Source organism: Ovis canadensis, chromosome 3 (genome assembly GCF_042477335.2).
Source record: "Ovis canadensis isolate MfBH-ARS-UI-01 breed Bighorn chromosome 3, ARS-UI_OviCan_v2, whole genome shotgun sequence".
NCBI classification, from domain to species: Eukaryota; Metazoa; Chordata; class Mammalia; order Artiodactyla; family Bovidae; genus Ovis; species Ovis canadensis.
In genome coordinates this window covers 215,226,456-215,251,925 of record NC_091247.1, presented here as the reverse complement: position 1 = coordinate 215,251,925, position 25,470 = coordinate 215,226,456, and the positions used below count along the sequence as shown (strand labels likewise).

General features: G+C 57.9%; 2 protein-coding genes and 1 long non-coding RNA gene across 5 annotated transcripts; 2 read left to right on the top strand and 1 right to left on the bottom strand.

The window, feature by feature from the left end:
• Positions 1 to 249: 249 nt before the first annotated feature.
• Positions 250 to 8,350, top strand: ENO2 (enolase 2). Its single transcript, XM_069581364.1, has 12 exons — positions 250 to 366; positions 1,495 to 1,594; positions 2,074 to 2,169; positions 2,298 to 2,356; positions 2,648 to 2,717; positions 3,192 to 3,325; positions 3,550 to 3,772; positions 4,621 to 4,818; positions 6,398 to 6,599; positions 6,863 to 6,971; positions 7,133 to 7,191; positions 7,499 to 8,350. Exons 2-12 carry the CDS (start codon positions 1,510 to 1,512, stop codon positions 7,566 to 7,568), a joined length of 1,305 nt encoding a protein of 434 aa, XP_069437465.1. The 5' UTR covers positions 250 to 366; positions 1,495 to 1,509; the 3' UTR covers positions 7,569 to 8,350.
• Positions 8,351 to 12,810: 4,460 nt separating this feature from the next.
• Positions 12,811 to 25,269, top strand: ATN1 (atrophin 1). Of its 3 annotated transcripts, XM_069581362.1 has the most exons (11): positions 13,089 to 13,183; positions 16,611 to 16,802; positions 18,047 to 18,234; positions 18,485 to 18,622; positions 18,760 to 18,873; positions 19,566 to 21,547; positions 21,699 to 21,921; positions 22,287 to 22,983; positions 23,873 to 24,016; positions 24,341 to 24,521; positions 24,698 to 25,269. In XM_069581362.1, exons 3-11 carry the CDS (start codon positions 18,208 to 18,210, stop codon positions 24,729 to 24,731), a joined length of 3,540 nt encoding a protein of 1,179 aa, XP_069437463.1. In that variant the 5' UTR covers positions 13,089 to 13,183; positions 16,611 to 16,802; positions 18,047 to 18,207; the 3' UTR covers positions 24,732 to 25,269. The 3 variants fall into 3 exon arrangements, with proteins under 3 accessions (XP_069437464.1, XP_069437462.1, XP_069437463.1); XM_069581363.1 differs by lacking the exon at positions 16,611 to 16,802 and having other exon boundaries at positions 12,811 to 13,183; positions 19,569 to 21,547; XM_069581361.1 differs by lacking the exon at positions 16,611 to 16,802 and having other exon boundaries at positions 12,877 to 13,183.
• Positions 19,216 to 21,951, bottom strand: LOC138435994 (uncharacterized). Its single transcript, XR_011255312.1, has 2 exons — positions 21,684 to 21,951; positions 19,216 to 19,698 (listed from the first exon to the last, which is right to left on the bottom strand). It is a non-coding gene; the product is annotated as an uncharacterized lncRNA (long non-coding RNA).
• Positions 25,270 to 25,470: the final 201 nt, after the last annotated feature.

Genomic DNA, 25,470 nt, shown 5'->3' with positions numbered 1-25,470 from the left:
CTGTTACTTTACAGGGGGGTCTGGGTGTGTGGGTCTGAGCCCGCGTGGGCGGTGGGGGGCCAGGTCCTGGGTGGTCCCCAGCCCCTCCCACGTCGCTCTCCTCTAGCCCTCCCCACCCCATCCCATCGGCGCCCCATCCCATCGGCCCCCCATCGGCGCTCCCGCGTGCGCCTCCGCCGGCGGCTCCTGACTCATCGGGGGCTCCGGGTCACATGCGCCCGCCCGGCCCTATCGGCGCCTCCCCCCGCCCGCCGCCCGCCGCCCGGGAGCCGCAGCCGTCGCCGCCACTCCCGCTCTCTCTGCGCCGCCGCCGCCGCCACTGCCAGCCCCGCCGCCATCGCCACCGGCTGGGTCCGCAGCCCCGAGGTGAAGCCCCTCCGGCCCCCTCCCCTCGCCGCCGCGCCCCCACCTCTCTCCCCGGGCCTCGCGCATCCCTCGCCCTGCCGCTCTGCGCACCTGCTCCGCCACCCGCGCCTCCCCGGCTCCTCCTTTCCCGGCCTCTCCCCTCGGTTTCAGGCCGTCGCCCCTCTCCACTCGGGCGCCTGGCCTCTCCGCACCTGCGTGCGTCTGACTGCGCCTTTCTCCACCCTTGCAGCCCCCTTCCCTGTGTCCCTCTGCCCCTCCGGTTCCGTGGAAGATAAGCGTTCGGGGTCTCCCGGGACTGTGCGTTTCTACCCTGGCACGTCCCTAGACGTGCGCGGGGAGATGTCTTCCCTCACCCTTTCTCAGCATCCGCAGACTTCCTCGAGACCCCCACGGCCCCTCCTCCCCTGCATCGCCCTCTCATCGCCGGTTACAGCGCCGCTCTCCGCCGCACGGGGAAGGGGGGTTGGAGCAGAGAGTCTGTCCAGGGCCCGAGGGAGGACCAGCCCAGCTTTGCCCCTCCCCACGGTCTCCCCTCCTTCTCCCTGCCCCCGGCAACCCGGGAGACGGAGGACCCTCGCCCCGGACTCGTCTACATCTCTTGGGGAGAGGCGGGACACACGTTTGGAGGGAGATTGGGACCTCGGAGCGGGGGCTGGGGTGTTAGTTTGGGTGGGATGAGGGCTCTGGAGGATAGCCCGCCCCCACACCGCTGCCCAGACGACCCGTGCCCTTCTTGACGCTAAAGAAGTGCAAGCCTGGCGGCCGTATCGCCCCGAGGAGAGCTGAGGGCACCCCTCCGGCCAGCGGCCGAACTGCTGAGGGGGCGAGGGAGCCACTGCCGCGCCTCTCCCCTCTCCCTGCGTGTCCTCCCATCTCGTCCTTTGATCGTACCCCGCCCTCCACTGCAGTGACCTCCCCTTCCTCACTGCATTGACCTTCTCCTCTCCCTACGGGCGGGGGGATCCCCTCTACCGCCGGCGACTGCACCCAGCTCCTCCCCACCCCCCACCCACTGCAGTAACCTCTTTCCTGTCGCTCCCAGCCTCCCAGCCTCTGGCCCCTCCCACTGATCTCAGGCTCCACCCCTCTAAGCCTCTTATCTTTCTCCTTCCTTCCCTGCCACCCAAGGAGATCCTAGCCATCATGTCCATAGAGAAGATTTGGGCCCGGGAAATCCTGGACTCCCGTGGGAATCCCACGGTGGAGGTGGATCTCCACACTGCCAAAGGTAATGGGCACCTTCCCACAGCCCCGGGGCTAGGTGTACCGGCCTGGGATGGGAGGATTCCCAGTGGGGTGCCCTGCTGGGCCAGGCTCAGGAGCCTAGAGTCTGGGAGCAGACCTTCCTTGTCCAGGGGAGCCGAGATAAGCCAGTCTCTGTGTGCTGGTTTATTGTGTGTGCTCTCTGTGTGTGCACCGTGTGTGCGTGCTCTTTGTGTGTACACCATGCGTGCTGCCTGCAAAGCTGCATTTCTCTGGTATCCTCCTTGTGTGTGTGGGACCTCAACTGGGTGGATGAGGAGGCCACCGCTTGTGTATCTGCCTGTGTGTGTGTGTGTGTGTGTGTGTGTGTGTGTGTGTGTGAAGGAGCAGTGTGGGGAGCAAGCTGGATATACCACAGGCGTGCAGAGCTGCAAGGCTGAAGGAATCCCGGGTCCCTGTGCTGTCCTCTCTCTCCATTCTCTTTCCGCGGCTTTCCCCTCCCAGGTCTTTTCCGGGCTGCGGTGCCCAGTGGAGCCTCCACTGGTATTTACGAGGCCCTGGAACTAAGGGATGGGGACAAACAGCGTTACTTGGGCAAAGGTGAGTCCCTTTGTCTTTTCCGGGCTCCCTGTCTCTCTGCTGGGGGCCTCATGCCCATCCCCAGCCCTCTTCCTGCATGCCTTCCTCTACCTGGTCGCTCCTGGCCTGACCTCTCCGCCTCTCCCCAGGTGTCCTGAAGGCCGTGGACCACATCAACACCACCATTGCCCCGGTCCTCATCAGCTCAGTGAGGCCCGCTCTTTGCTGGGGGTGGGGAATGGATCCTTGAAGGAGCCCTGGATTAGGGGAGGGAGATGTAGAGGGAGAAAGGGCCACCTCTGGGGAGTTATGGTTACTGAGGGAAGGGGGCCCACTCCCACGGGGGCTTGAGTCCCCTAATCTAGACAGGCCGCTATCACAGGAACCTGGGGGAACCCTGGTGGATGTGAGCCTGTGTGTGGATGGGGAGGGGTGCCTGTCTTAGGTGTCAGGGTCCAGCCTCCATCCTGGCTCCTGGTGATGGGGCCTCTGCTCACAGGGTCTGTCTGTGGTAGAACAAGAGAAGCTGGACAACCTGATGTTGGACTTGGATGGGACTGAGAACAAGTGTAAGCAGGGGCTGGGAGAGAGTGGGTGTGTGGGGGGCAGGGGGGGGGGCGCGTGGAACAGACTGAGAAGTGAAGGAAAGAAGGAGAGCCCAAGGACTAGCCCTTTTCATAGCCTCCTCCAGTGGGAGGGAGTGACATGAGACAGAAGGGAGAACTCTGCAGCATAAGGAGGGGAGAGTTGGTGGCAGAGTCTGTGGTCTCAGGGATGTTTACAAGAAGTGCAGCTCGCTGCCCTTTCTGATCACACTCCGCCCCCTGCTATTTACAGAATAGGATGGATGAGGTGTTGCTGGATTATCGGGGGGGGGGGGTCTCCTTTATGGCTCCTTTGGGGGAGTATATGAGATCACACGTGTAAAGTGCTTAGGTGACATAGTTAGCCTTCAATAAATGCTAGCTATTAAAAAAGAAAAATTGAGGGCTGGAAGGGGAAGGGGACATGTTTGATCAGTGCCTTCCTCTATAATCTCCCAGCCAAGTTTGGGGCCAATGCCATCCTGGGTGTGTCCTTGGCCGTGTGTAAGGCAGGGGCTGCCGAGCGGGAACTGCCCCTCTACCGACACATTGCCCAGCTGGCTGGGAACTCAGACCTCATCCTGCCTGTGCCGGTGAGCACCGTGCCTCTTCCAGGGGTGGGTGGGGAGGAAGCATGAAGCCTTGGGAGGACTGATGGGAGGAGAGTGGTTGGGGCAGCTATAGGGAGAGGACAGGGACCACGGGATGGAGGGTTCTGAGTCCGGAAGCAGGGGGAAGTTTGGGCTCTTGGGTTGACACTCTTGGGGGTGGAGAGGGAAGAGTTCTGTGATGTTTTCTGTCCTCCTGTGGCTCCCAGGCCTTCAACGTGATCAATGGTGGCTCTCACGCTGGGAACAAGCTGGCCATGCAGGAGTTCATGATCCTCCCGGTGGGGGCTGAGAGCTTCCGGGATGCCATGCGACTTGGTGCGGAGGTCTACCACACACTCAAGGGCGTCATCAAGGACAAGTATGGCAAGGACGCCACCAACGTGGGGGATGAAGGTGGCTTTGCCCCCAACATCCTGGAGAACAGTGAGGGTGAGACCAAGACCCTACTCCCAGCTCCATCTCACTCCATTCCAGGACATCAGGAAGGGCCACATGCTTCACTGGTTCCCCAGAAGGCTGCGTGAGGGTCCTTGAGCTACAAGTTCCCAGTCCTCAGAGTGGGTACCAGAGGGCCTAACAAATTCATGTGCAGGCCTAAGAGGACCACCTTTACCTGCCCAGCCAGATGTGTCAGTATCTGCAAGTTCCTGTGGGAGCCCTAGAGGATTTGGGGAGGTGGTCCAGGTGACCTGTGGGATCCATTCTCACCATGGATTCTAGTTTGATGAGATACCCCAAACTCCAAATCTATCCCATCTCCACCCTAACCTCTTAGGCCTCTAGGATCCCTAATTTTTTCCCTGCCCTGGCAGAAACCTTAGAGTGAAGAGAAACTATACAGGCAGGTAGTGGCTGAGAGTTAACTTTTGGGGGCCAAATTGCCTGGATGTGAACCTTGACTTGAAGAGTTACTTCCTGGTGATCTTGCTCTCTGAACAGTCTCTGTGCTTGTCTTTCTTATCTGTAAAACAAAAATAACAACAGCATCTACCTCTTAGCATCATTAGATCATAGGTGTAAAGCACTGAGGTGACAAAGTTAGCCCTCAATAAATGATAGCTATTAAAAAAGAAAACAAACTGTTATTAACAGAATTCCATTCCCCTGCCTTCCTAGAAGGTGGCCTGCTCATCGCAATCCTGGGAATAACCCCCAAACAACCATAAGCAGAACTCTCCCCAGCAACAGCCCTCCACCTCTGCTCTGAATTTCTTTCTTCCTCTCATTCCTCCTTGGCCACCCTTCCTGCTGATGACCTTGTTGTATTCCATCCCCAGCCTTGGAACTGGTGAAGGAAGCCATTGACAAGGCTGGCTACACAGAGAAGATCGTCATTGGCATGGATGTTGCCGCCTCGGAGTTTTACCGTGATGGCAAATATGACTTGGATTTCAAGTCTCCTGCTGATCCTTCCCGATACATCACCGGGGACCAGCTGGGGGCCCTCTACCAGGACTTTGTCAGGGACTATCCTGGTGAGAGCAAGGGCTGTGGCCAGGGGAGGGCAGGGGGCAGGCAGGGGTTGTTGGGGGCAATTCTGGACCTGATGAGTGCTGACCCAGGTGCTTGGTAGAGATGTCCAACAGCCTGAGAACCAGGGATGGGGTGAAGGGATCTTCTGAAGGGGCTGGGCTTTGGGTGTCCTGTGAATGGGCAGGAACCCATGATGAATCTGTTCCATCTGCTTTGGATCCTGATTAAAGTCATGCTCTCTGAAGCTGCTGGGGTCATGGGGCGCGTTTGGAAGGACCTGGGCACAGTAAGACTTCCCTGGTGGCTCAGTTGGGAAAGAATCTGCCTGCAATGTGGGAGACCTGGGTCCGATCCCTGGGTTGGGAAGATCCCCTGGAGGAGAACATGGGAACCCACCCTAGTATTCTTGCGTGGAGAATTCCAGGGACAGAGGAGCCTGGGGGCTGCAGTCCATGGGGTCACAAAGAGTTGGATACTACTCAGCAACTAAGCACAGCACAGCACAGGCGTGGTAAGAGGGTGATGGGAACGAGAGCAGTTCAGGATGTTCAGTTGATAAAACCGGATGCTGGGGAATTCCCTGGTGGTCCAGTGGTTAGGGCCTCTGTGCTTTCACTACCGAGGGCACAGGTTCAACCCCTGGTTCAGGACCTAAGATCCCGCAAGTCACCCGCTCAGCAAAGAAAAGAAAACAAAAATGATGCTGAACGGGGCTGGACTGTTGTATGGGTGAGGAGGAGCTGAAGCACCCACCCTTTCCAGGTCTCCCAGTGACTCATCCCTGGAATGGAAGCAGTTGGTTTCCATTTCCTGAGACACAGCAAGAGAAAATAGGCATAAACTGCAGAATGAAAGGTTTCGAATAGCCATGAGGAGGGGCTCCTGGTAGAAAACAGGAAAATGCAAAGAAAGGTTGTGAGACAGTTTCTGAACCCTTGTTTTTTTTGAAAGGTTTTGTGAAAAAATCAAGATAAGAATGAGTCAGGGGAACTTCCCTAGTGATCCAGTGGCTAAGACGAGGTGCTCCCAATGCAGGGGCCCAACCAAGACCCGGCACAGCCAAATAAATAAAAAATAAATATAAATAAAATACTAAGGGGTAGGATGGGGAGGAAGGTGGGAGGGAGGTTCAAGAGGGAGGGGACATAGGTATACCTATGGCTGATTCATGTTGATGTTTGGCACAGCACAGTATTGTAGAGCAGTGTGTATTAGTCCTTCAGTTGTGTCGAACTCTTTGTGACCCCATGAACTGCAGCCCACCAGGCTCCTCTGTCCATGGAATTCTCCAGGCAAGAACACTGGAGTGGGTGCCATTTCCTTCTCCAGGGGATCTTCCCGACCCAGGGATGGAGCCTGGATCTCCTGCATTGCAGGCAGATTCTTCACTGTTTGAGCTATCCTTCAATTAAAAGTAAATAAATTTAATTATGAAAATATTAAATAAAAAGAATGGGTCAGGGGAGGCTTATTTCAGAGGAGAGGAGGCTGAGTAGGCCAGGGCATCTGATCTGTCCATGCAGGGACTCTAAGCAGGGTGTTCCCACCTGACGCAGAGCCCCCTCACCGTTCTCCCAACAGTGGTCTCCATTGAGGACCCCTTTGACCAGGACGATTGGGCGGCCTGGTCCAAGTTCACAGCCAATGTGGGGATCCAGATTGTGGGTGATGACCTGACAGTGACCAACCCCAAGCGAATCGAGCGGGCGGTGGAGGAGAAGGCCTGCAACTGTCTGCTGCTGAAGGTCAACCAGATCGGTTCAGTCACTGAAGCCATCCAAGCGTGAGTGCCTCTGGGCCCTCCCCCACTCAACCCGTTTCTGCAGGATGTGTCCTGCCAGCGCCCCAGCCCAGCCTTGCCCACAAGTGCAGAAGGTGGCAGGGAGCCCCAAGTCACCTTCACGGCTCTCCTGGTTCTCCTCCCTCCATGCCCCCCGATTCTCTCTACCCCCCACCCCGGACAGCTTCCCTCCAGATGTTTCTTGACCAGTGTCAGGGCTGGGGAGAGGTGTGGGCTGGGCTTCACTGCTGCTGCACCAAATGCAGGTGCAAGCTGGCCCAGGAGAATGGCTGGGGGGTCATGGTGAGTCACCGCTCCGGAGAGACTGAGGACACATTCATCGCTGACCTGGTGGTGGGGCTGTGCACAGGCCAGGTGAGCATCAGGGAGCCCTTTGTGCAATTGAGGGGTTCTAGGCTCAGGTCGCTGTCCTTCCAGGTGTTTGCGGGCATCATGGCAATTTCGAGGGAGTGTTAGCTCTCCTTCATGGGGTGAAGGGGTGGCCGCTGAGCTGTATATCTTTTGGGATATTTCAGATCAAGACTGGTGCCCCGTGCCGTTCTGAGCGTCTGGCTAAGTACAACCAGCTCATGAGGTAAGGGAGCCCAGGGAATGGAAACCCGGGGCTCAGAGAGTCACAAGCTATGTTTGTCCACCGTTTTGTCTCCAGTGCCCAGGGCCTGGAGGACAGTAGACATCCAGAAAGGATTTGGTTTTGAATGATGGGTTTACAGATGGCCTGACTGACGGCCCATGGAAAGCCAGGGAATGCCCTTGCTCAGGCCAGGCCCCAGGAGCAGGTAGTGCGAGGGCCTTGGAGGATATGGTGGGGGAACTCCTGGGAAAAGAAGCAGGGTCCTTCTGCCTCGCTGACTGTTTCCTTTCTGACTCGCCTCTCTCAGAATCGAAGAAGAACTAGGGGATGAAGCTCGCTTTGCGGGCCATAACTTCCGCAACCCCAGTGTGCTGTGAGCCCCCTCTCTGCCTGGAGACCTGGAACCCCCTCACTCCGTCCTCTTCCTGGATCCTCTTCTTTCCAGTCCTGCTCGGCTGACCCTCTGTGCTGCGCCTTGGCTGGTCTAGCCTTGCTGTCTCCGCGCTCCCACCCTCTGGGTTCCGCGCTCGCCGACTCTCCCTCCTTCCTCTTCTCTCTCCTTGAAAACCGGCCATGGACTGAGGATCGTAAGGGGATTCACAGAAGACCCATTGGGGTCTGTGTGGAGTGTCTAGGTTGGTTGTCGAGGTGTGTAGAGGGGCCGTGTGTTGTGTGTGCTTTGCGCTGAGTCCACATGTTTCCAGGCTGCTTATGAAGCAGGAACTGGGCAGTGCTGAGTGTGAGTGCCGCGGAGGGCTGGCTGCCTGCTCAGGCCTGGTCTAAGGCTCCACTGTGCTATTTATTCATTTATTTATTTTTCATTCATCTTGTTAATGAATCACTTCGCCATAACTCCGGTGCCAGAAAGCTGACCTGACTGGAGGGGGAGCCATGAGTCTGTATTTCACGCGACTGTAGGTTCTGAGATGGCCTGGAGTGGGGGTCCTGCTGGAACTGGAAGGGTAGCAGAAAGGGGCCTCAGTGATGGCTCCTGGGCCAGAGGTGGGGCTGTGCGCCTGGGGACTTGTCTCCTGTCCCTCTCCCCCCAGCCCTAGCTTCCCCATTCTTCTTCCAGCTGCCCCCGTGCCATGTTTCACAGCTGCCAGCACCTCTGTGGCGCTGAAATGAACACTTCCATTAAAGTCTGAGTCACCGTGCATTCCTGTGTCTGAGGAGTCTTACTCTAGTCCACACGCAGGGAGAGAAGATGGAGCTCCTAGAAGTGGGTAAAACTGGATAGCAAAGCTGAGAGGTGGGCTTCCCTGGTGGCTCAGTGGTAAAGAACCCACCTGCCAATGAAGGAGACAAGGGTTCGATCCTTGATCCAGGAAGATGCCACGTGCCACAGAGCAACTAAGCCCAGTGCACCACAACTACTGAGCCTGTGCTCTAGAGCCCGGGAACCGCAACTCCTGAAGCTCACATGCCTACCTAGAGCCTGTGCTCTGAAACAAGGGAAGCCCACACACCGCAAGTAGAGAGTAGCCCCCCAAAAAGCCCGAGCAGCAATGAAGACTCAGCACAGCCAAAAAAGAAAGCTAGGAGGGCACAGAAAGAGGAAGCAATCCAACAAATAAGGTCAGGAGGATGGCACTGCCTATATTCCCTGGCCAGGTGGGGAGCTCGGCCTTCCTTCCCTCTCTCCCCCTCCCCAGGGGGAATTAGGATTTTTAGCCTGGGATCCAAGAATTCCTAAAAATATCAAACATTGTGTGTGCGCGCGCATTTTTGGAGAATGGGATCCAAAGTGTCTGAAGATTCACCAAGGCCCTTGACCAGAGAGGTGATGGAGCTGGGAAGGGGAGCTCCTCCGGTGTACAGGGCCTCTCCTAGATTGAATCCTGGAGCTCCTGGGATGGGCCAGCACTGTCTGGGCAGCACCCCCTGCAAGCTGCAGAGGCCTGAGGACAGGCAACTTCCAGTAAACTGGAAATTCAGGACCTGGGGTGATCAACAGGCCCCTGGCTGGGTGAGCCTGCGAGCAGGGGGCCAGTGTGTGACTGGAGATCCACTATCACACTTTGGCTCCAGCAGAGCCCCAGCTCTGAGACAGGGACACAGGAACTACCTGGGGGCAGGGGGAGGATGAGCCCCATCTTTGTTGTTATTTGGTGCCTAAGTGGTGTCTGATTCAGTAACCCCATGGACTGTAGCCTGCCAGGCTCCTCTGTCCATGGGATTTTGCAGGCAAGAATACTGGAATGAGTTGCTATGCCCTCCTGCAGGGAATCTTCCCAACCCAGGGATCGAACCCACATCTCCTGCATTAGGCGGATTTTTTTTTTTTTTTTTTTCACCACGGTCTAAGGCTTGGCTACCTGGCCCGAGTGGTGGGGAGCTGCGGCCACTAGAGGGAGCCAAGGCTCTGCAGGAGGCCGACAGCACCAGCGCCAGAGCGAGGGTGGGAGGAACTGCAAGGCTGCTCCTTCTGTGGGCCTCCCACTCCGTTTCTACTCTTGAGTTCTGGTCCTGGGCCCCCTCTGCCATTCTGCCCAGCTCCGGGACTGGAAGAGGATCCCAGCTCTGTATGGTCAAGATCCGTTTCTCTGTTTTCTTTCCCGTATAGCTGACAACTCAGCCCTTTTCAGCCAAAGTGTTTCTTGTCCCAACCTCTGTGCCTCTTCGTTCCAGCGGGGGCATCTCAGCTTTTCCTGCTCCCGTGTCCCCTGGCGCCCCTTTTTGTTTCCCTTGGGGCACCCCAGGCTTTACTCTGGGGCCCATTATATTCACCTTTCTTCAGTAACTCCTAGGCTGACTCCTGGCTGGAGCCATGTTTCCCAACCTCTGCCCTCTTTCCTTGATGGGTCACCTTCTCATGCACCGCCCCCCCCCCCGCCCCCCCGCAAAACCCTGAGGTACTGGGGTGGATTGGGTTACATCTCCCCCTCCCTGGGCCTCCCAGGCCCCTCTTTCCACTTTCCTTATGTGCCGTTGCCTGGAAACGGTGGGTTGTGGGGAGCTGGGGCCAGAGAGGGGGAGCTGGGGTGACCAATGATGGTGGGGTGTGTGTGATGCTCCCTGAAGCTGAACTGAATCCGGTCCTCAGGTTGGGGAGGATCTGGAGGGGAGAGGCCCTGGCTTCTCTTTTCACTCTCCTTTTCTTTTAGGCTCAGATATATCACCATCCAGGTCAGTGGTAAAGAATCTGCCTGCAATGCAGGAGACACGGGTTCCATCCCTGGGATGGGACTATCCCCTGGAGAAGGAACTGGCAACCCACTCCAGTATTCTTGCCTGGAGAATCCCACAGACGAGGAACCTGGAGGGCTACAGTCCAAGGTGTAGCAGAGTCAGACACGACTTAGGGAAGCAACAACATGTCACCATCCTAGCTGATCCCTTAGTGGTTAAAAAAGGAGGCAGATGGGTTTAGCCTGGAAGGGAGTTGGGAAGAGCCTGGGCCAGGGCCCAGTGGGGGACTGAGCTGGGCAGTGCAGAGAGAGAGGAAATGCACTGGGGAGGGGGGACCTCGGGGAGAGGAGGAGTCTTGGAGCAAAGTTGGGGGTGGGGAGAAGGAGCTGGGGTCCTCCTAGGGTGCAGTGGGCAGCAGATGGGCGGGGTGGAGTTGTCTGGAAAACTCTGAGGGATAAGATGGGCCTGGGGTAATAGAGTGAGTGCCAGCTGATTCAAGAGTCTGAAGAGTGGGAATTCATTCCTAGGCCAAGGAAGGCTTCCTGCTCAGGCATTTAGCACTTCTGGGTATTCCTAGAGCTTGGCTGAGCTGGGCCTGGGAAATAGGAGGCAAAATCTACCAGTTGCTCCATAACCAATCTCCTTCCTTCTCTGGAGGCTGGGTGGTGGTGGGGATCCCACCTTCAGGGCCCAGCCTCAGCCTCAAGCCAGCCCGCTGGCACAACTACCCCATCCCCGCCCCAAATTTGGAGTGCCAGCGAGGGCTCCCAATCCCGACTCCAGCTCCAGCTCTTCCCGGTTCCCAGCCTGCCTCCCTCCCATTCTCTGGCCTTCCCAATCTCTGCTGCCAAAAATCACCCAGCGTCTTGGTGTCCTTTGTCCTGAGAAATGTTGTTGCTTGGCCTGGGGCAGGGAGAGAGCCCAGGAGACCCTGGGGCGGGGAGTGGACTGGGGGTGCTAGCCTTCTGGCTGAAGACTGGGAGTGGCTGGGGACTGTCAGGGAGGGGCAGAGGCTCCCTGGAGAGAGTCTGTGGTGGAATGGTCTCCACATTAGAATAATCAGGGCACTTGAGGTTGTCTCCACATGGAGCCTAGTCCCCACCCGACCCCCCCAACCCCTGCAAGTACCATGAGTGATGACTTCGGACAGATTTGAGATGGAAAATGGAGCTACCGCCAGCCAGAGGGCCTGAGGACGGTGTCCCACTTCCATAAATGAACGTCTTCCCTCTGCCGGCTTGTCCTGCTCATTCCTACCGTTGCCTTCTCCTGCTTTCCCTTCCCATGTCCACCAGCTTGTCCTCCTCACGGACTTTCCCTCTTAGGGCCACCAAAGGCCTAGACTGCTCTCTTAAATTTCCTCCTAATCGTCTTTACTTCCTCCCCCCCTTCTATCGCCCTTGTCTTGCCCAAGAAACTCTCCCCAGCTCTTTCAGAACCCGCTCCCCACTCCTGAATCCGGCCATCCCAGTTTCCCACCTTCCTCTCCCACCCAGAACCCAGTCCCCTTTGGAATCTGCATCTAGCCCCACCTCCTTCATCCTTTCTAAAGGCTCTAGTTTTCCTTCTTTCTCCACAGGACATCTCTAGACTTGTCACTCCCCCAAATTCTTGTGTTCTCTGTTCTTTCCCCAACACCCATCACCCCCAGACTCTTCACTCTTTCAGAAACCCACCCTCTCCTATATGTCTCCATCTTGTCGATTTCTTCCCCTCCTTAGGACCCCTAACTTCATCCCATTCTCTCACAACTGCCCCCCCAACAAACCTCTTCCGCTGTGTCTGCCACAGACGCTGTCACCCCAAGCTTCTTTCCCCTGGTCACATCTCATTGCCCCCAAGAAGCTCCATCCCTCCAACCTCACCCCATTCCCGCGGCTTTGCCACACACCCACAGCCTCCCCCCTCACCTCCGCCACACACCCCTAGGCCCCCCAAACTTCTCCAGCCTCCCCCATAACAGCCCGCACCCCCCTCCCTACCTAGCCCTCTTCCGCGCCAGGACCGCGGGCTCCCCGCATTCCGCCTCGGCGCACCCCTCCCCGCGCCCCGGGCCCCGCGGCCTCGGTCTCGGCCAGCTCGCGCGGCGCCTCCCCCTCTCCGGATCCCCTCCCCCCTCGCCGCTCGCCTCGCGCTCCCTCCCTCGCGGCTCCCTCCCGGCCCCTCTCTCCTCCGTTCCTCCGCGCTCCCTCCTTCTCCCTCTTCCTCTCTTCTCCCATCCCCCTCTCCCAAGCTCCCTCCCTTCGCCGTCCGCTTTCCTGTGCGAGTCGCCGGACGCGCCGCCCAGCCCGCCCGCCCGCAGCCCCGCATCGGGCAGGGGCCTGGGGCCGGGACCCGTTTCGGGGGTACCGGCGGCCTCGGGGAGGGGCCAGGAAGGGGCGAGGGAGACGACCGCCGGGCAGGGGCGGAGGCCGCGGGCGGAGGCCGCCTAAGGGGGCCGGGGATCGCGGCGGTGAGGGCTGCGCCGGGCGGGCGCGGGCGGTGGGCGGGAGGCGGCGGGTCGCAGCCGCGCGGAGAGCCGGCCGGGCCGCGGGGGCGGACGGCGGCGCGGCGGGGGCGAGTTGCGCGGCCCGGGCGTTCCGAGTGGCCGGGGGAGGAGGCGGCGGGCCTGGGGAGGGGCCGAGCCAGAGCAGGGATCGGGATTTGCTCCGGAGGCCGGCGGGAGACCCGGGCCAGGTGGGGTAAGAGGGGGGATGGGGGCCGCCCTCCGGGGGGGTCGGGGCCGCCGCCGCCGCCGTCGCGGCGGCGACTGAAGCCGGGAAGAGGAGAGGGGGGCGGGGGAGCGGCCGCCGCCGCCCCCCGGAGGCGCCGGAACCCCGAATCCGCTCGGAGCCAGCCAGCCGTCCCGAGCTACAACCAGGTAAGCCCTGCTGCCGCCTGGGCCTCGGGCCCGCCGGGGTTCTGGTCCGCGGCTCCCCACCCCCACCCTCCCCAGTTCCCCCTCCCGCAGCCGCCGCCGCCTCCATTTGTTATTTTTCCGATCTGGTCCCCCACTGCGGGCAGTGCCCGGCTTGAGGCTGGGGGCTCAAGGGGTGGGGCCGGCCACCGAGGAGGGAAGGGGGTCGGGGCACTTGGAGGATCTAGAAGGTAGAGGGAGGTGGGAGGGTCTCAGGAGGAAGGCCAATGGGGCAGGAGGGTGGGCAGGACCCCGAGACCCAAAGAGGAACCCCGAGGTGGGAGTTTGGTGGAGGAAAAACGGGGTGCCCGGGAGGGGGCTTTGGGCGAAGGTAAAAAGGAATGGAGAGATGGCAGCGAGGTGGAGCATGAGGACTCCAGGAGAACCCCCAAAGGCCCAGACCCGGGTCAGAGCCCGGGGTTCGGGGTGCCAGGTATAGAAGGAAGGTGGGAAATGGGGAAGGGGTGTGGTAGGTAGATAGAAAGGGTTTGTAGCTGATTGAGGGAGGAGATTGGAACCTGGGGAAACCGGGACTCGCTCCGATAGGGCCGCCTTTGAGAAGAAAAACCCGGCGTATTCCCGGGTGGAAGTGGGAAGGTGATGCCTTTGTGACTCAGTTTTCTTTCCCCAACTCCGGGTCAGCTTTTTCCAATGCCAGGCGTAGGTACTTCTTGGAGAGGGGCATGTTGGGGCCCAGTAGTGTGGTTCCTCCTGCAAGCGATGAGGAAGACAGGACCCCTGGAGGGAGACTTGGGGGGAAACGGTTTCTGGGAGGGTGGACTGGAGCGAACTGGGCAATCTTACAGGCACTCCAAACAAGTTGTGACCCCCACCCACAAATCCCCAGAGCACCCACTGCCCCTCTAGCTGTGGTTTCTTTAAGAGGGGGTGGATCCTTCATTACTGTTTTGTGCTCGAAGATTTCCCTTTGTGCACGCACTTCTCTCTACTGGGGTAGGTACTCTTTAAGTACCATAGGAGGACTAGAGTTGCTTTGGCAACTGGAGGGGGAGTCGCTGACAGATGGACCCCTGGGATGGACTTTTGAGGGGTAGGGTCTGCCATTTTGTTGCCATGGCAATGATCCAGTGGGATGTCCAAGAGATGGGGGCTCAGAATCTTGACGGGGGCCTCAGCCTTTTACTGTGTCCTTGGGACTCTTGGCAGAGTTCTGGGGGATGTTTCTGGTGCTGCTGGTGGAGAGGAGGTTCCTCGGAGCCTCGACCAGCCTCCATCCAGCTGCCTTTGGGAACAAGTAGACATATTCCATGCAGGTCATGTGTGTTTCTTCAAGTCTTTCCTCTTAGGCATGGTGGGAGGATAGAAATGCTCCTGATCCTAGTTATACCACCCTTGGCAGTTTGTTATTAGAGACTTTAAAAATATATATTATTTAATTTTATTTTTGGCTGCGCTGGGTCTTCTTTGTGGCGCGGGCTCTTTTTCCTGTGCGTGGGCTTTCTTGAGTTGCAGTGTGCCCGCTTCTCATTGCTGTTGGCTTCTCTTGTTGTGGAGCACGGGCTCTAGGGTGCTCAGGCTCAGTAGTTGTGGCATACAAAGCTTAGTTGCCCCGCAACATGTGGGATCTTAGTTCCCAGACCAGGGATCAAACCTGTGTTCTCTGCATTGGCAGGCAGATTCTTAACCACTGGACCACCAGGCAAGTCCCGGGACTTCATGTATACAGTAGTCTTTTTGCTTCTTTGTGCAGGTTTTTCTCCCTTTTCTTAAACTTGAGTCTTCCTTCCCAGGTATCCCTTTTCCTCTTTCCCAGACTGTCTCCATAGTGACCCTTTCCCTCAGTCAGCCTTCGACCTTCTATTTCTCCCACCTTGTAAGCATGGCTAGGCCCTCCATGCCCATCCCAGGTGAGAGTGGCCCATGGGAGAGGGCTGTGGAACAGCTGGTGTGGTGGGCTTCAGGACCAGAGCCAGGAGACGTGGTTCCTGGTCTAGTCCTGGCTGCACCTCTGAGTAACTGTGACCTTGGGCAAGTCACTTCTCTTTCTTTGAGCCCTGGCCTCACTGACGAAGGGTCACAGATAAGATGGTATCTGAGGTCCCAGTGACAACTGTAGATCCTCAAGCTTAGGCCCTATCTTGTTATCTACTGGTCTGGGCTGCATTGTTATCTAGGACTGGTTTGTTAGTCTGGAAGTTCTGGAACAATGGTGGGGGCTGGGCCTACGTTCCTGAAATTTACCCTGCAAGCCTATCCTAGAAAGCCTTGTGCCTCGAGGTGTATTCCTTCTGACCTCTTACATTTCTCCCTTAATTTTTTTTTCTTGTTCTTACCTAGAGACTCTTTTTTCCTTATTTTTCATGTTTCCACCTCCCCAGTCTGGCCTTTATAATTTTACTTTTGCAGTAAGGTGCTGAAGGTGAAGGTGCTTAGTTTTTTTTTGCAGACACACAGTAGGTGCTTTATAAGTTGGAATTACAGTGACAGACTACTAGAGCAGGAAGGAGGGTAGTTAGCTCAGCTTGCAGGTGCTAAAACAGGCTCCTGGTTCAGGAATGTATGTATAACCCAGCCCTATCTCCTGCCACTCCTCCTCCCCAGGGTCACCTACCCTTTCATGACTGCTTTTCTTCTTCAGAGCTACCCATTGCTAGTTTTATCAGATTTCAACTGATTAAAAGTTGAGGTGGGGGAGGGGCACCCTGGGCTTGCTCTGTTCTTCAGGTACCTCCATTCCTGCCTTTCCCTGACTCACCTACGGTGAAGATGGTTCTGTGATAGGAAGACAAGTACCCTCCTTTATAGGGGCTGCCAAAAGACACACCAGTCACTACCATCTCTCTTGTGCTTTCGTTAAGATTGTTTCCCCCTTTCGTTATGTTGGGTTTTGGTGGGGGTGGGTTGACAATATTAGAAAATCAGTTTACACAGCAGCTCAAAAATGTGGTAATAATTGTAGTGGAAGAGAAATGGCTGGGAGACTGGGCAGAGCATCACTTGTAAGCTCAGACCTGGGCTCTGACCCAGCTATTTTGTGACTTCAAGTAGATTTTTAGTAAGCTTCCTGGAAAAGTTAGGCTCACCCCTCACTGCGTGCCTCAGGAGGGTTCAGTGGAGGTGAGTGAGAAAGAATTACTCTGTATTCCTTGGGAAAATACACTATAGAATGTGGAAACGCTGTTTCCATAGCCAGGGCTTTCAGCTCAGAGTAGGTGGCTAAGCCTGCTCCGTTCCCACCGAGGCTAGCAGCACTTCATTTGAGAAGACTTACTAAAGTCAGTGGGTTTAAAGGTCAGTAGTAAAAAGAGACCAGAACACCCATATGTACAGGACATTGAGAGTGATATAGAAAGGAAGAAAACAGTAAGAAAATAGTATTTTGGGGACTTCCCTGGTGGTCCAGTGGTTAAGAATTTGCCTGCCAATGCAGAGAACGTGGGTTCAGCCCCTGGTCCGGGAAGATCCCCCGTGCCGTGGAGCAACTAGACCTGTGAACCACAGCTATTGAGCCTCTGCTCCAAGAGAAGCCAATGTGACAAGAAGCCGGGGCACAACAGCCCTCCTGCGGCAACCAAAAATAAATAAAAAGAAGACAGTATTTTTGCTCTCAAAAGATCTTATGGTAAGTAACATGGAGAGATGTGACACTTAGCAGGAAACACAAGTGGAAATGAAAATTGCTGACTATGTAAATATGGATATATAAGGAAACATATAGATGTATATAGATTGGCTATGAGGAGCTGGGAGCCCCTGTCTAAACCAGATGGGAGGGCAGGCTTACTTATGTATAAACTCAATGTTTGCTCAGTGATCTCCACTGATTTGGTTGGTACAGTGAAAGCTCTGAGTTTTCCTCCACGCTTAGGGGACCTAAGCACTAGCACTGGAGCGGGGGCTTATGAGACTCAGAATTGAAGTTCATCACTTTGGGGACACCTCAGTTTGGTCCTGGCATTGGTAGGGCTGCGCGCCTTTGCACTGTTGAATGGGACATTGTTCTCCCACCTACTCTAATGTGAAGAAAGATTCTTTTCATATCTCAGAGACTGATCTAGGCCTTCTGAGAATTCTCCTCACCAACTTCTGATGAGAGTATAGCTAAATACTGAAAAAAGAGCATGCGCTTGGAAGTCAGGGGGATGGGGCTTGATTCTGGCACTGTGTCTAGCTCCTCACTGTGTACTCATCGCGTGAAGTTGGGCAAGTCACAATCACAATCTTTGATCCTCAGTCTCCTCACCTTATATAATGGGAATAGTAAGACTACCTCTTTTATAGGGTTGGGCTTCCGTGGTGGCTCAGCTGGTAAAGAATCCACCTGCAATGTAGGAAATATGGGTTCGATCCCTGGATTGGGAAGATCCCCTGGAGAAGGGAATGGCTACCCACTCCAGTATTCTGGCCTGGAGAATTCCCTGGACTGTATAGACCATGGGGTCGCAAAGAATCGGACACGACTGAATGAATTTCACTTTCAGCGATGGTTGTAAATATGAAATGAAACTGGACTTTATGTCATCTAAGGGCTTGACATAAGGCACTCAATAAATCAGCTTATATTTCAGGTACATCTCTTTGTGCTCCTTTTGTAAGGCTCTGTGGAATTTTGTGTGCGCATATATTTCCAAGGGGGAAGTAGTGTGATCTCCTGAATTGGGGCGCATAGGAACACCTGTGCTTTCTGCCTTCCCGAGAGATGAAGGGGATGACCTTGCCCTCACTCACAGAAAGCTGGATCTGCCCATGGGCAAGCCAGCAGTGTGTCATGGCCGGGCTGCCCACTCAGCCCCTTGACAAGTGCGGCAGCACCCCCTTCAGGCTCTGTTCTCCAGTTTGGAGACTCTGATGGTCTTTTTCCAACAGGCTTCACTGCAGACAGACCCTGCAAGTTCCAGGTGCTGAAAACTCGGAGAGCCTGCTTCTTGCTTCCCAGGCTGTAGCTGGGGGGAACTTAGGGTGAAGCAGAGAAGTTTCTGTATCCAGCTGCCCGGGCAGAGGAGAATGGGGTCTCCACAGCCTGAAGAATGAAGACACGACAGAATAAAGACTCAGTGAGTAGGAGCTAAAATGAAAGACACAGAAGGCCACGGTCAGGGAAGATTCTGGCCTGTCCCAGTGCCCTGCTCACCCCGGCCACCCTCCTCGACTCTTTCCTCCCTCCTTGCTTCCTCCCCAGACAGCCGAGCCTGGCTTTGAACCCCATCCTTCCACGACAGCCACTGGAGGGGAATAGAAAGGCACAGGATGCGGTGAGGTGTGATGTAGAAAACCGCATCATCTGCTCACTTCCTTCTCCTTCAGATGTCAATGAGGAGTGGACGGAAGAAAGAGGCCCCCGGGCCCCGGGAAGAGCTGAGACCGAGGGGCCGGGCCTCCCCTGGCGGGGTCAGCACGTCCAGCAGCGATGGCAAAGCCGAGAAGTCTAGGCAGACGGCCAAGGTATTCTGTCCCCACGTCCTGCCACAGGATGCCCGGGCACTGGGGCTGACGGTGTATGTGTGTGTTGTGGGGAGCTTCCTGTCTGGCCGAGGGCACTGGTGGAAGTACAAGATAGGAATTTTCTTTCTTTCTAACAGAAAGCCCGAGTAGAGGAAGCCTCCACCCCAAAGGTCAGCAAGCAGGGCCGGAGTGAAGAGATCTCAGAGAGCGAAAGTGAGGAGACCAACGCACCAAAAAAGACCAAAACTGAGGTGGGAGACCCTTGTCGCCATCATGACCCATTTTCTTGACATTCTTTCACCCAAACTTTCTTTCACTCACAATTCCTACTTTAATTTTGTCTGCAATATGAGAGAAAAGTCTTACCCGAGTGCTTATGGAAGTGGCCTGTCTGGATGTCAGTCAGATCTTTAGGGCTCTGGCCAGAGTGTCAGGTGACCAGGCAGTGCCAAAGAGGAATGGGTAGAGCATGGGGGATTCTAGGCTCTCCCTTTCTAGGGCCTGGTTTTCAGGCAAGGTCTGAGGAGGAGATCCAGGGTGAGAAGTCTCAGTAGGAGGAACAAGTAAGTCATAAAGAGCACGCAGAAGCGGTCTTCTTAAGAACCAGTGGTTTCTGGGATGTTTAATTAGAAGGGTGGATGAGATGAGAGGATGGCAGATGGGCTGGTGGAAGATACGGATTTGGGTTCAGCTGTGGAATGGGAGGAGATGCTAGAGATGGATGCCTGAGGAAGGAACTGGGCGAATGCCTGCTAGGAAGCAGCAGAGAGACTGTGAGAGGGGAGGATCCCCAGAAGGCCAGGCGGTGGGCTTGAGCAAGAGTACTCTTCCCGTTGTGGTGCAGTGGTGTGCTGTCGATGGGAAATCGTTCTGTGCCAGCGAGGCCCCAAATCCAGGGGAGGCAGGAGAAGCAAAGGCCACCATGGCTCTCCCTCTTGTGCAGCAGGAGCTGGCCCGGCCCCAGTCTCCCTCCGATCTGGACAGTCTGGATGGGCGGAGCCTCAACGACGATGGCAGCAGCGACCCCAGGGACATCGACCAGGACAACCGGAGCACGTCTCCTAGCGTCTACAGCCCTGGAAGCGTGGAGAATGACTCCGACTCGTCTTCTGGCCTGTCTCAGGGCCCCGCCCGCCCCTATCACCCACCTCCACTCTTCCCTCCCTCCCCTCCACCGCCTGACGGCACCCCCCGACAGCCAGAGCCTGGCTTTGAACCCCACCCTTCTGTGACACCCACTGGATATCATGCTCCCATGGAGCCCCCCACATCTCGGATGTTCCAGACTCCTCCAGGGGCCCCTCCCCCTCATCCACAGCTCTACCCTGGGGGGTCTGGTGGGGGGGTTTTGTCTGGACCCTCACTGGGTCCCAAGGGGAGTGGGGCTGCCTCTTCAGTGGGGGCCCCTAGTGGGGGTAAGCAGCACCCCCCACCCACCACCCCCATTTCAATATCAAGCTCTGGGGCTGGTGGTGCTCCTTCAACGAAGCCGCCTAACACTCCAGTCGGTGGTGGAAACCTACCGTCTGCGCCACCACCAACTTCCTTCCCCCACGTGACACCAAACCTGCCTCCCCCACCAGCCCTTCGACCCCTTAACAATGCATCGGCCTCTCCTCCTGGCCTGGGGGCCCAGCCACTACCTGGGCATCTCCCCTCCCCTCATGCCATGGGGCAGAGCATGGGTGGACTTCCTCCTGGCCCGGAGAAGGGCCCCACTCTTGCTCCTTCACCCCATCCTCTGCCCCCTGCATCCTCTTCAGCCCCTGCCCCCCCAATGAGGTATCCTTACTCATCCTCTGCTAGCAGCTCTGCAGCAGCCGCCTCTTCCAGTTCTTCTGCCTCTGCCTCCCAGTACCCCGCTTCCCAGGCACTGCCCAGTTATCCCCACTCCTTCCCTCCCCCGACCAGTCTCTCTGTCTCCAATCAGCCCCCCAAGTATACGCAGCCTTCTCTCCCATCCCAGGCTGTGTGGAGCCAGGGTCCCCCCCAACCTCCTCCCTATGGCCGCCTCTTAGCCAACAGCAGTGCCCACCCAGGTCCCTTCCCTCCTTCAGCTGGAGGCCAGTCCACAGCCCACCCATCAGCCCCAACACATCACCACCACCACCAGCAACAGCAACAGCAGCAGCAACCACCACATCATGGGGGCTCTGGGCCCCCTCCCCCTGGAGCATATCCTCACCCCCTGGAGAGCGGTGGTTCCCACCATGCACACCCCTATGCCATGTCTCCCTCCCTGGGGTCTCTGAGACCCTATCCACCAGGGCCAGCACACCTGCCCCCACCTCACAGCCAGGTGTCCTACAGCCAAGCAGGTCCCAATGGACCCCCAGCCTCCTCTTCTTCCAATTCCTCTTCCTCCTCTCAAGGGTCCTACCCAGGTTCACACCCCTCTCCTTCCCAGGGCCCCCCAGGGGCGCCCTACCCCTTTCCACCGGTGCCTCCGGTCACCACTTCCTCGGCCACACTTTCCACGGTCATTGCTACAGTGGCTTCCTCGCCAGCAGGCTACAAGACAGCCTCCCCACCTGGGCCCCTGCCGTATGGCAAGCGAGCCCCGTCCCCAGGGGCCTACAAGACAGCCACTCCACCTGGATACAAGCCGGGGTCGCCGCCCTCCTTCCGAACGGGGACCCCACCGGGCTACCGAGGCACCTCGCCGCCCGCAGGCCCAGGGACCTTCAAGCCGGGGTCGCCCACCGTGGGGCCCGGGCCGCTGCCGCCTGCGGGGCCCTCCGGCCTGTCATCCCTGCCCGCACCGCCTGCGGCCGCCGCCTCTGGGCCGCCCCTGAGCGCCACGCAGATCAAACAGGAGCCGGCGGAGGAATATGAGACTCCCGAGAGCCCGGTGCCCCCGGCCCGCAGCCCCTCGCCCCCTCCCAAGGTGGTAGATGTGCCCAGCCACGCCAGCCAGTCGGCCAGGTGAGCGCCGGGGCTGGGGTTGAGGGTGGCGGGCGCGGGATGGGCCCTGCGTTCGAGTAATGCTTTTCAAAGTACTCCAGGCCCTGCTCTCGGCCGCCACTGGGGTTGCCGCCCGCAGGGGCTGAGCACACGCTACCTCGGCGCCCGGCAGGTTCAACAAACACCTGGACCGCGGCTTTAACTCGTGCGCGCGCAGCGATCTGTACTTCGTGCCGCTGGAGGGCTCCAAGCTGGCCAAAAAACGGGCCGACCTGGTAGAGAAGGTGCGGCGCGAGGCCGAGCAGCGCGCGCGAGAAGAAAAGGAGCGCGAGCGCGAGCGGGAGCGCGAGAAGGAACGCGAGCGCGAGAAGGAGCGCGAGCTTGAACGCAGCGTGGTGAGTGCGTCACTGTGCGCGCCTCCCTCCTCGGGGCCGCCCTCTACGCGACTCAGGGAGGTTCGAGGGGGTGGGGCCATGCGCCACCTGTCGGACAGGAGGAGCCTTGGCAACCCAGGAAATGGAGACCAGAGGATTCCAGCGGCAGGAATTGCATCCTTGGGCTGAAGAAAGGCAAGCTCAGGTCAGAGTACCCGTGGATCGTAGGAAGAGCATCTCTCCTCTGTAGAAGAGAAGGGGCAGGGAAATCCCTGGTAGGCCGAGTTACAGTAAGCTGAGGCTTTAGGCATTCAGGTGCTGAGACAAATTAGCAGCTGAGGACCCGGACCTGCCTTGTTGACCCCGCGTCTCCCTGTGTCCCACAGAAGTTGGCTCAGGAGGGCCGTGCTCCAGTGGAGTGCCCATCTCTCGGCCCAGTGCCCCATCGCCCTCCGTTTGAGCCGGGCAGTGCTGTGGCTACAGTGCCCCCTTACCTGGGCCCCGACACTCCAGCCCTACGCACCCTCAGCGAATACGCCCGGCCCCACGTGATGTCTCCTGGCAATCGCAACCATCCGTTCTACGTGCCCCTGGGGGCAGTGGACCCGGGGCTCCTGGGTTACAATGTCCCGGCCTTGTACAGCAGTGACCCAGCAGCCCGGGAGAGGGAGCGGGAAGCCCGTGAACGAGACCTGCGTGACCGCCTCAAGCCTGGCTTTGAGGTGAAGCCCAGCGAGCTGGAGCCCCTACATGGGGTCCCTGGGCCAGGTCTGGATCCCTTTCCGCGACACGGGGGCCTGGCTTTGCAGCCTGGCCCCCCGGGCTTGCACCCTTTCCCCTTCCATCCGAGCCTGGGGCCCCTGGAGAGAGAACGTCTAGCGCTGGCAGCTGGGCCCGCCCTGCGGCCTGACATGTCCTACGCGGAGCGCCTGGCGGCTGAGAGGCAGCACGCAGAAAGGGTGGCCGCCCTGGGCAATGACCCGCTGGCGCGGCTGCAGATGCTCAACGTGACCCCCCATCACCACCAGCACTCCCACATCCACTCTCACCTGCACCTCCACCAGCAGGATGCCATCCACGCAGGTGAGACTCCCTCGTCCTTGGCCAGGCCCTTTGAGATCACCTTGCATCCTAGAAGGTCATTGCGCACTTCTGTTGCTCAGGCCTGGACTTCCCACCCCACATCTGGCCTGAGCTGCTCTGTTGAGATTGCTGCCCAGGTCTTTGCCTCCCCAGCCTGTCTCCTCCTACCCCAGCCCTACTACAGAGACCCTGCCCCACACCCCAGCCCCATTCAGGTCTGGTGTCTCCCCCCACACCCCATGGTAGAAGCCAGAGGTGGGGACCTTTAAAGCAGTGTGACCTTCCTCCCCTCACAGCCTGTCCCTGAGCCCTTCTCATAACTATTTCCTTGCTCCTCTGGGTTCAGCTTTATTGTTTCTTGCCATCTTCTCCATCCAGGCAGAGATGTTTCATGTTCCTCTCCGAATCTATAGATATGTGACCTTCTAGAAAGCCCTGTGGCTCAGGTTGTGGGATCACAAGTGACAATGAGCTTTACTCACAATGAGTCTTTCTACTATTTTTCTAATTGTCAGAACACTGCCCCCTCTAGCCTTCCAGTCACATTCATTCCAGGCTCCTTGTGCTCTCTAAGTTCTTCCCTGTCTCATTTCCTAAACTTCCTTTTCTCTTCCATCTCTTCTCGGTAGTCCACTCCCTATTCCTCAGGTCCCTCTGAGAACTGGAATCTCCTGTCCTCTGCCATCCGTCCATCTGTCCCTCCTGCAGTAGGGTCTTTCGCTGTCCATCTCCCAGACCCCTAGCCCCTCCACTGTGCCTTTTTTGATTCACTGGATCACCCTGTGTTTGATCGTCCACCTCTCTTCCCAGGCATGGAGCCCTTCACCCAAATGCATGGTTTTCCCCAAACCTGCCTTCTGGTGACACCTTCCTCTTCTCTACCCTCCAGCCTCTGCCTCGGTGCACCCTCTCATTGACCCCCTGGCCTCAGGGTCTCACCTTACCCGGATCCCCTACCCAGCTGGGACCCTCCCCAACCCCCTTCTTCCTCACCCTCTGCACGAGAACGAAGTTCTTCGTCACCAGCTCTTTGGTAAGGATGGAGGTTGGGGGTGGGGACGGTCTCTGGAGAGAAAGAATGGAGGAAGTTAGGTGCTGGAATTAGTCTTATTGGGCTTGGGGAGAGGAGAGATGAGGAGGTGGCGGGAGGAACTGGGAATGGAAGCTGGACGCCTGAGGTCCTGGCCGAGAGGCACAGATGTTAGGGTCAGGCTCAGAGGCCTGGATCCTAACCACCTTGGCAGCTTGCAGGACCAGCTGTCACCTAAGGTGATTAGTTGCGGTTCCTCTGTATGTACAGTGTCTGGCCACCTGAGTACCTCATCACTCATGTGGCCCCTGCCCTTCCTGCCCACAGCTGCTCCATACCGGGACCTGCCAGCCTCCCTCTCTGCCCCGATGTCGGCAGCTCACCAGCTGCAGGCCATGCACGCACAGTCGGCTGAGTTGCAGCGCCTTGCGCTGGAGCAGCAGCAGTGGCTGCACGCCCATCACCCGCTGCACAGTGTGCCGCTGCCCGCCCAGGAGGACTACTACAGGTACCACAGGGTGCCTGGAACCCACCGGAAGGGACCCGGGGAGGGGATGCACCCCAGCCCGCCAGGGGTGGGTGTGGCCCCCGCGGGAGGGCACCCATCCTCAGTGAGCGGGCCGAGTCAGGATGGACGTCAGTCTGTCTCCCCCCCACCCCCTATTCTGTCCGCTCTCCCCCCAGTCATCTGAAGAAGGAAAGCGACAAGCCGCTGTAGGACCTGCGATCGAGAGAGCACCACGCCTCTGCCTCTGGACCAAGGAGGCCTCCCTCCCCACCTGCCACTCAGAGCCTCGAGTGCGGCTCAGGCCCGGGCCTCGAGCCTCTGGGCAGGAGAGAGGAAGGGACAGATGCAAGGCCGAGGCTCTTGTGGTGGGGAGGGGGTGGGTGGGGGCAGAAAGCGCACAGTATCTTGGACCGGGTCCCTCTCCCTTGGCCCCCAACTTTCTTCCTCCCCCACGTCCAACCCACCCCTCCCCGCCCCGTGGCCGCTGCCCGCCCCCCACCCCCCACCCCTGGTGTGATTATTTCATCTGTTAGCTGTGGCTGTTTTGCGTAGCATCGTGTGCCGCCCCTGCCCCTCCCCCTCCCCAGCCGTCCCCCCAACCCCCGTGTGCGCACCCTCACTGCGATGTATGACCCTTGCCCCTCCCCCACATTAATAATTTATATATATAAATATCTATATGACGCTCTTTAAAGAACATCCCAAACCAAACCAACCAAACAAAAACATCCTCACGACTCCCCAGGAAGATGTCTGTGGCTGTTTCTTTGTGGGCTGTGGGGCGTGGGTGGGGGTGTGGGTCTCCGCGCAGTGACACCTCGAGAGAAAGCCTTGCGACCTCCTAGAGACCAGCCCGGAAGTGGGTAGGGACCCTGGTGAGTTGGAGAGGGGACTCACAAAGAACCCGGGGTCCTGGAGCCCTGGCTCCACCATAAGGGGTTGCCCAAGG

Excerpts from the sequence above, each read along its gene's own strand:
- ENO2 (XM_069581364.1), top strand. The coding sequence starts at position 1,510 with ATGTCCATAGAGAAGATTTGGGCCCGGGAAATCCTGGACTCCCGTGGG. Across the intron at positions 1,595-2,073 it reads GGATCTCCACACTGCCAAAG|GTCTTTTCCGGGCTGCGGTG; the intron begins GTAATGGGCACC and ends TTCCCCTCCCAG. Across the intron at positions 6,972-7,132 it reads TGGGGCTGTGCACAGGCCAG|ATCAAGACTGGTGCCCCGTG; the intron begins GTGAGCATCAGG and ends GGGATATTTCAG.
- ATN1 (XM_069581361.1), top strand. The coding sequence starts at position 18,208 with ATGAAGACACGACAGAATAAAGACTCA. Across the intron at positions 21,548-21,698 it reads CACGCCAGCCAGTCGGCCAG|GTTCAACAAACACCTGGACC; the intron begins GTGAGCGCCGGG and ends GGCGCCCGGCAG. Across the intron at positions 21,922-22,286 it reads GCGAGCTTGAACGCAGCGTG|AAGTTGGCTCAGGAGGGCCG; the intron begins GTGAGTGCGTCA and ends TGTGTCCCACAG.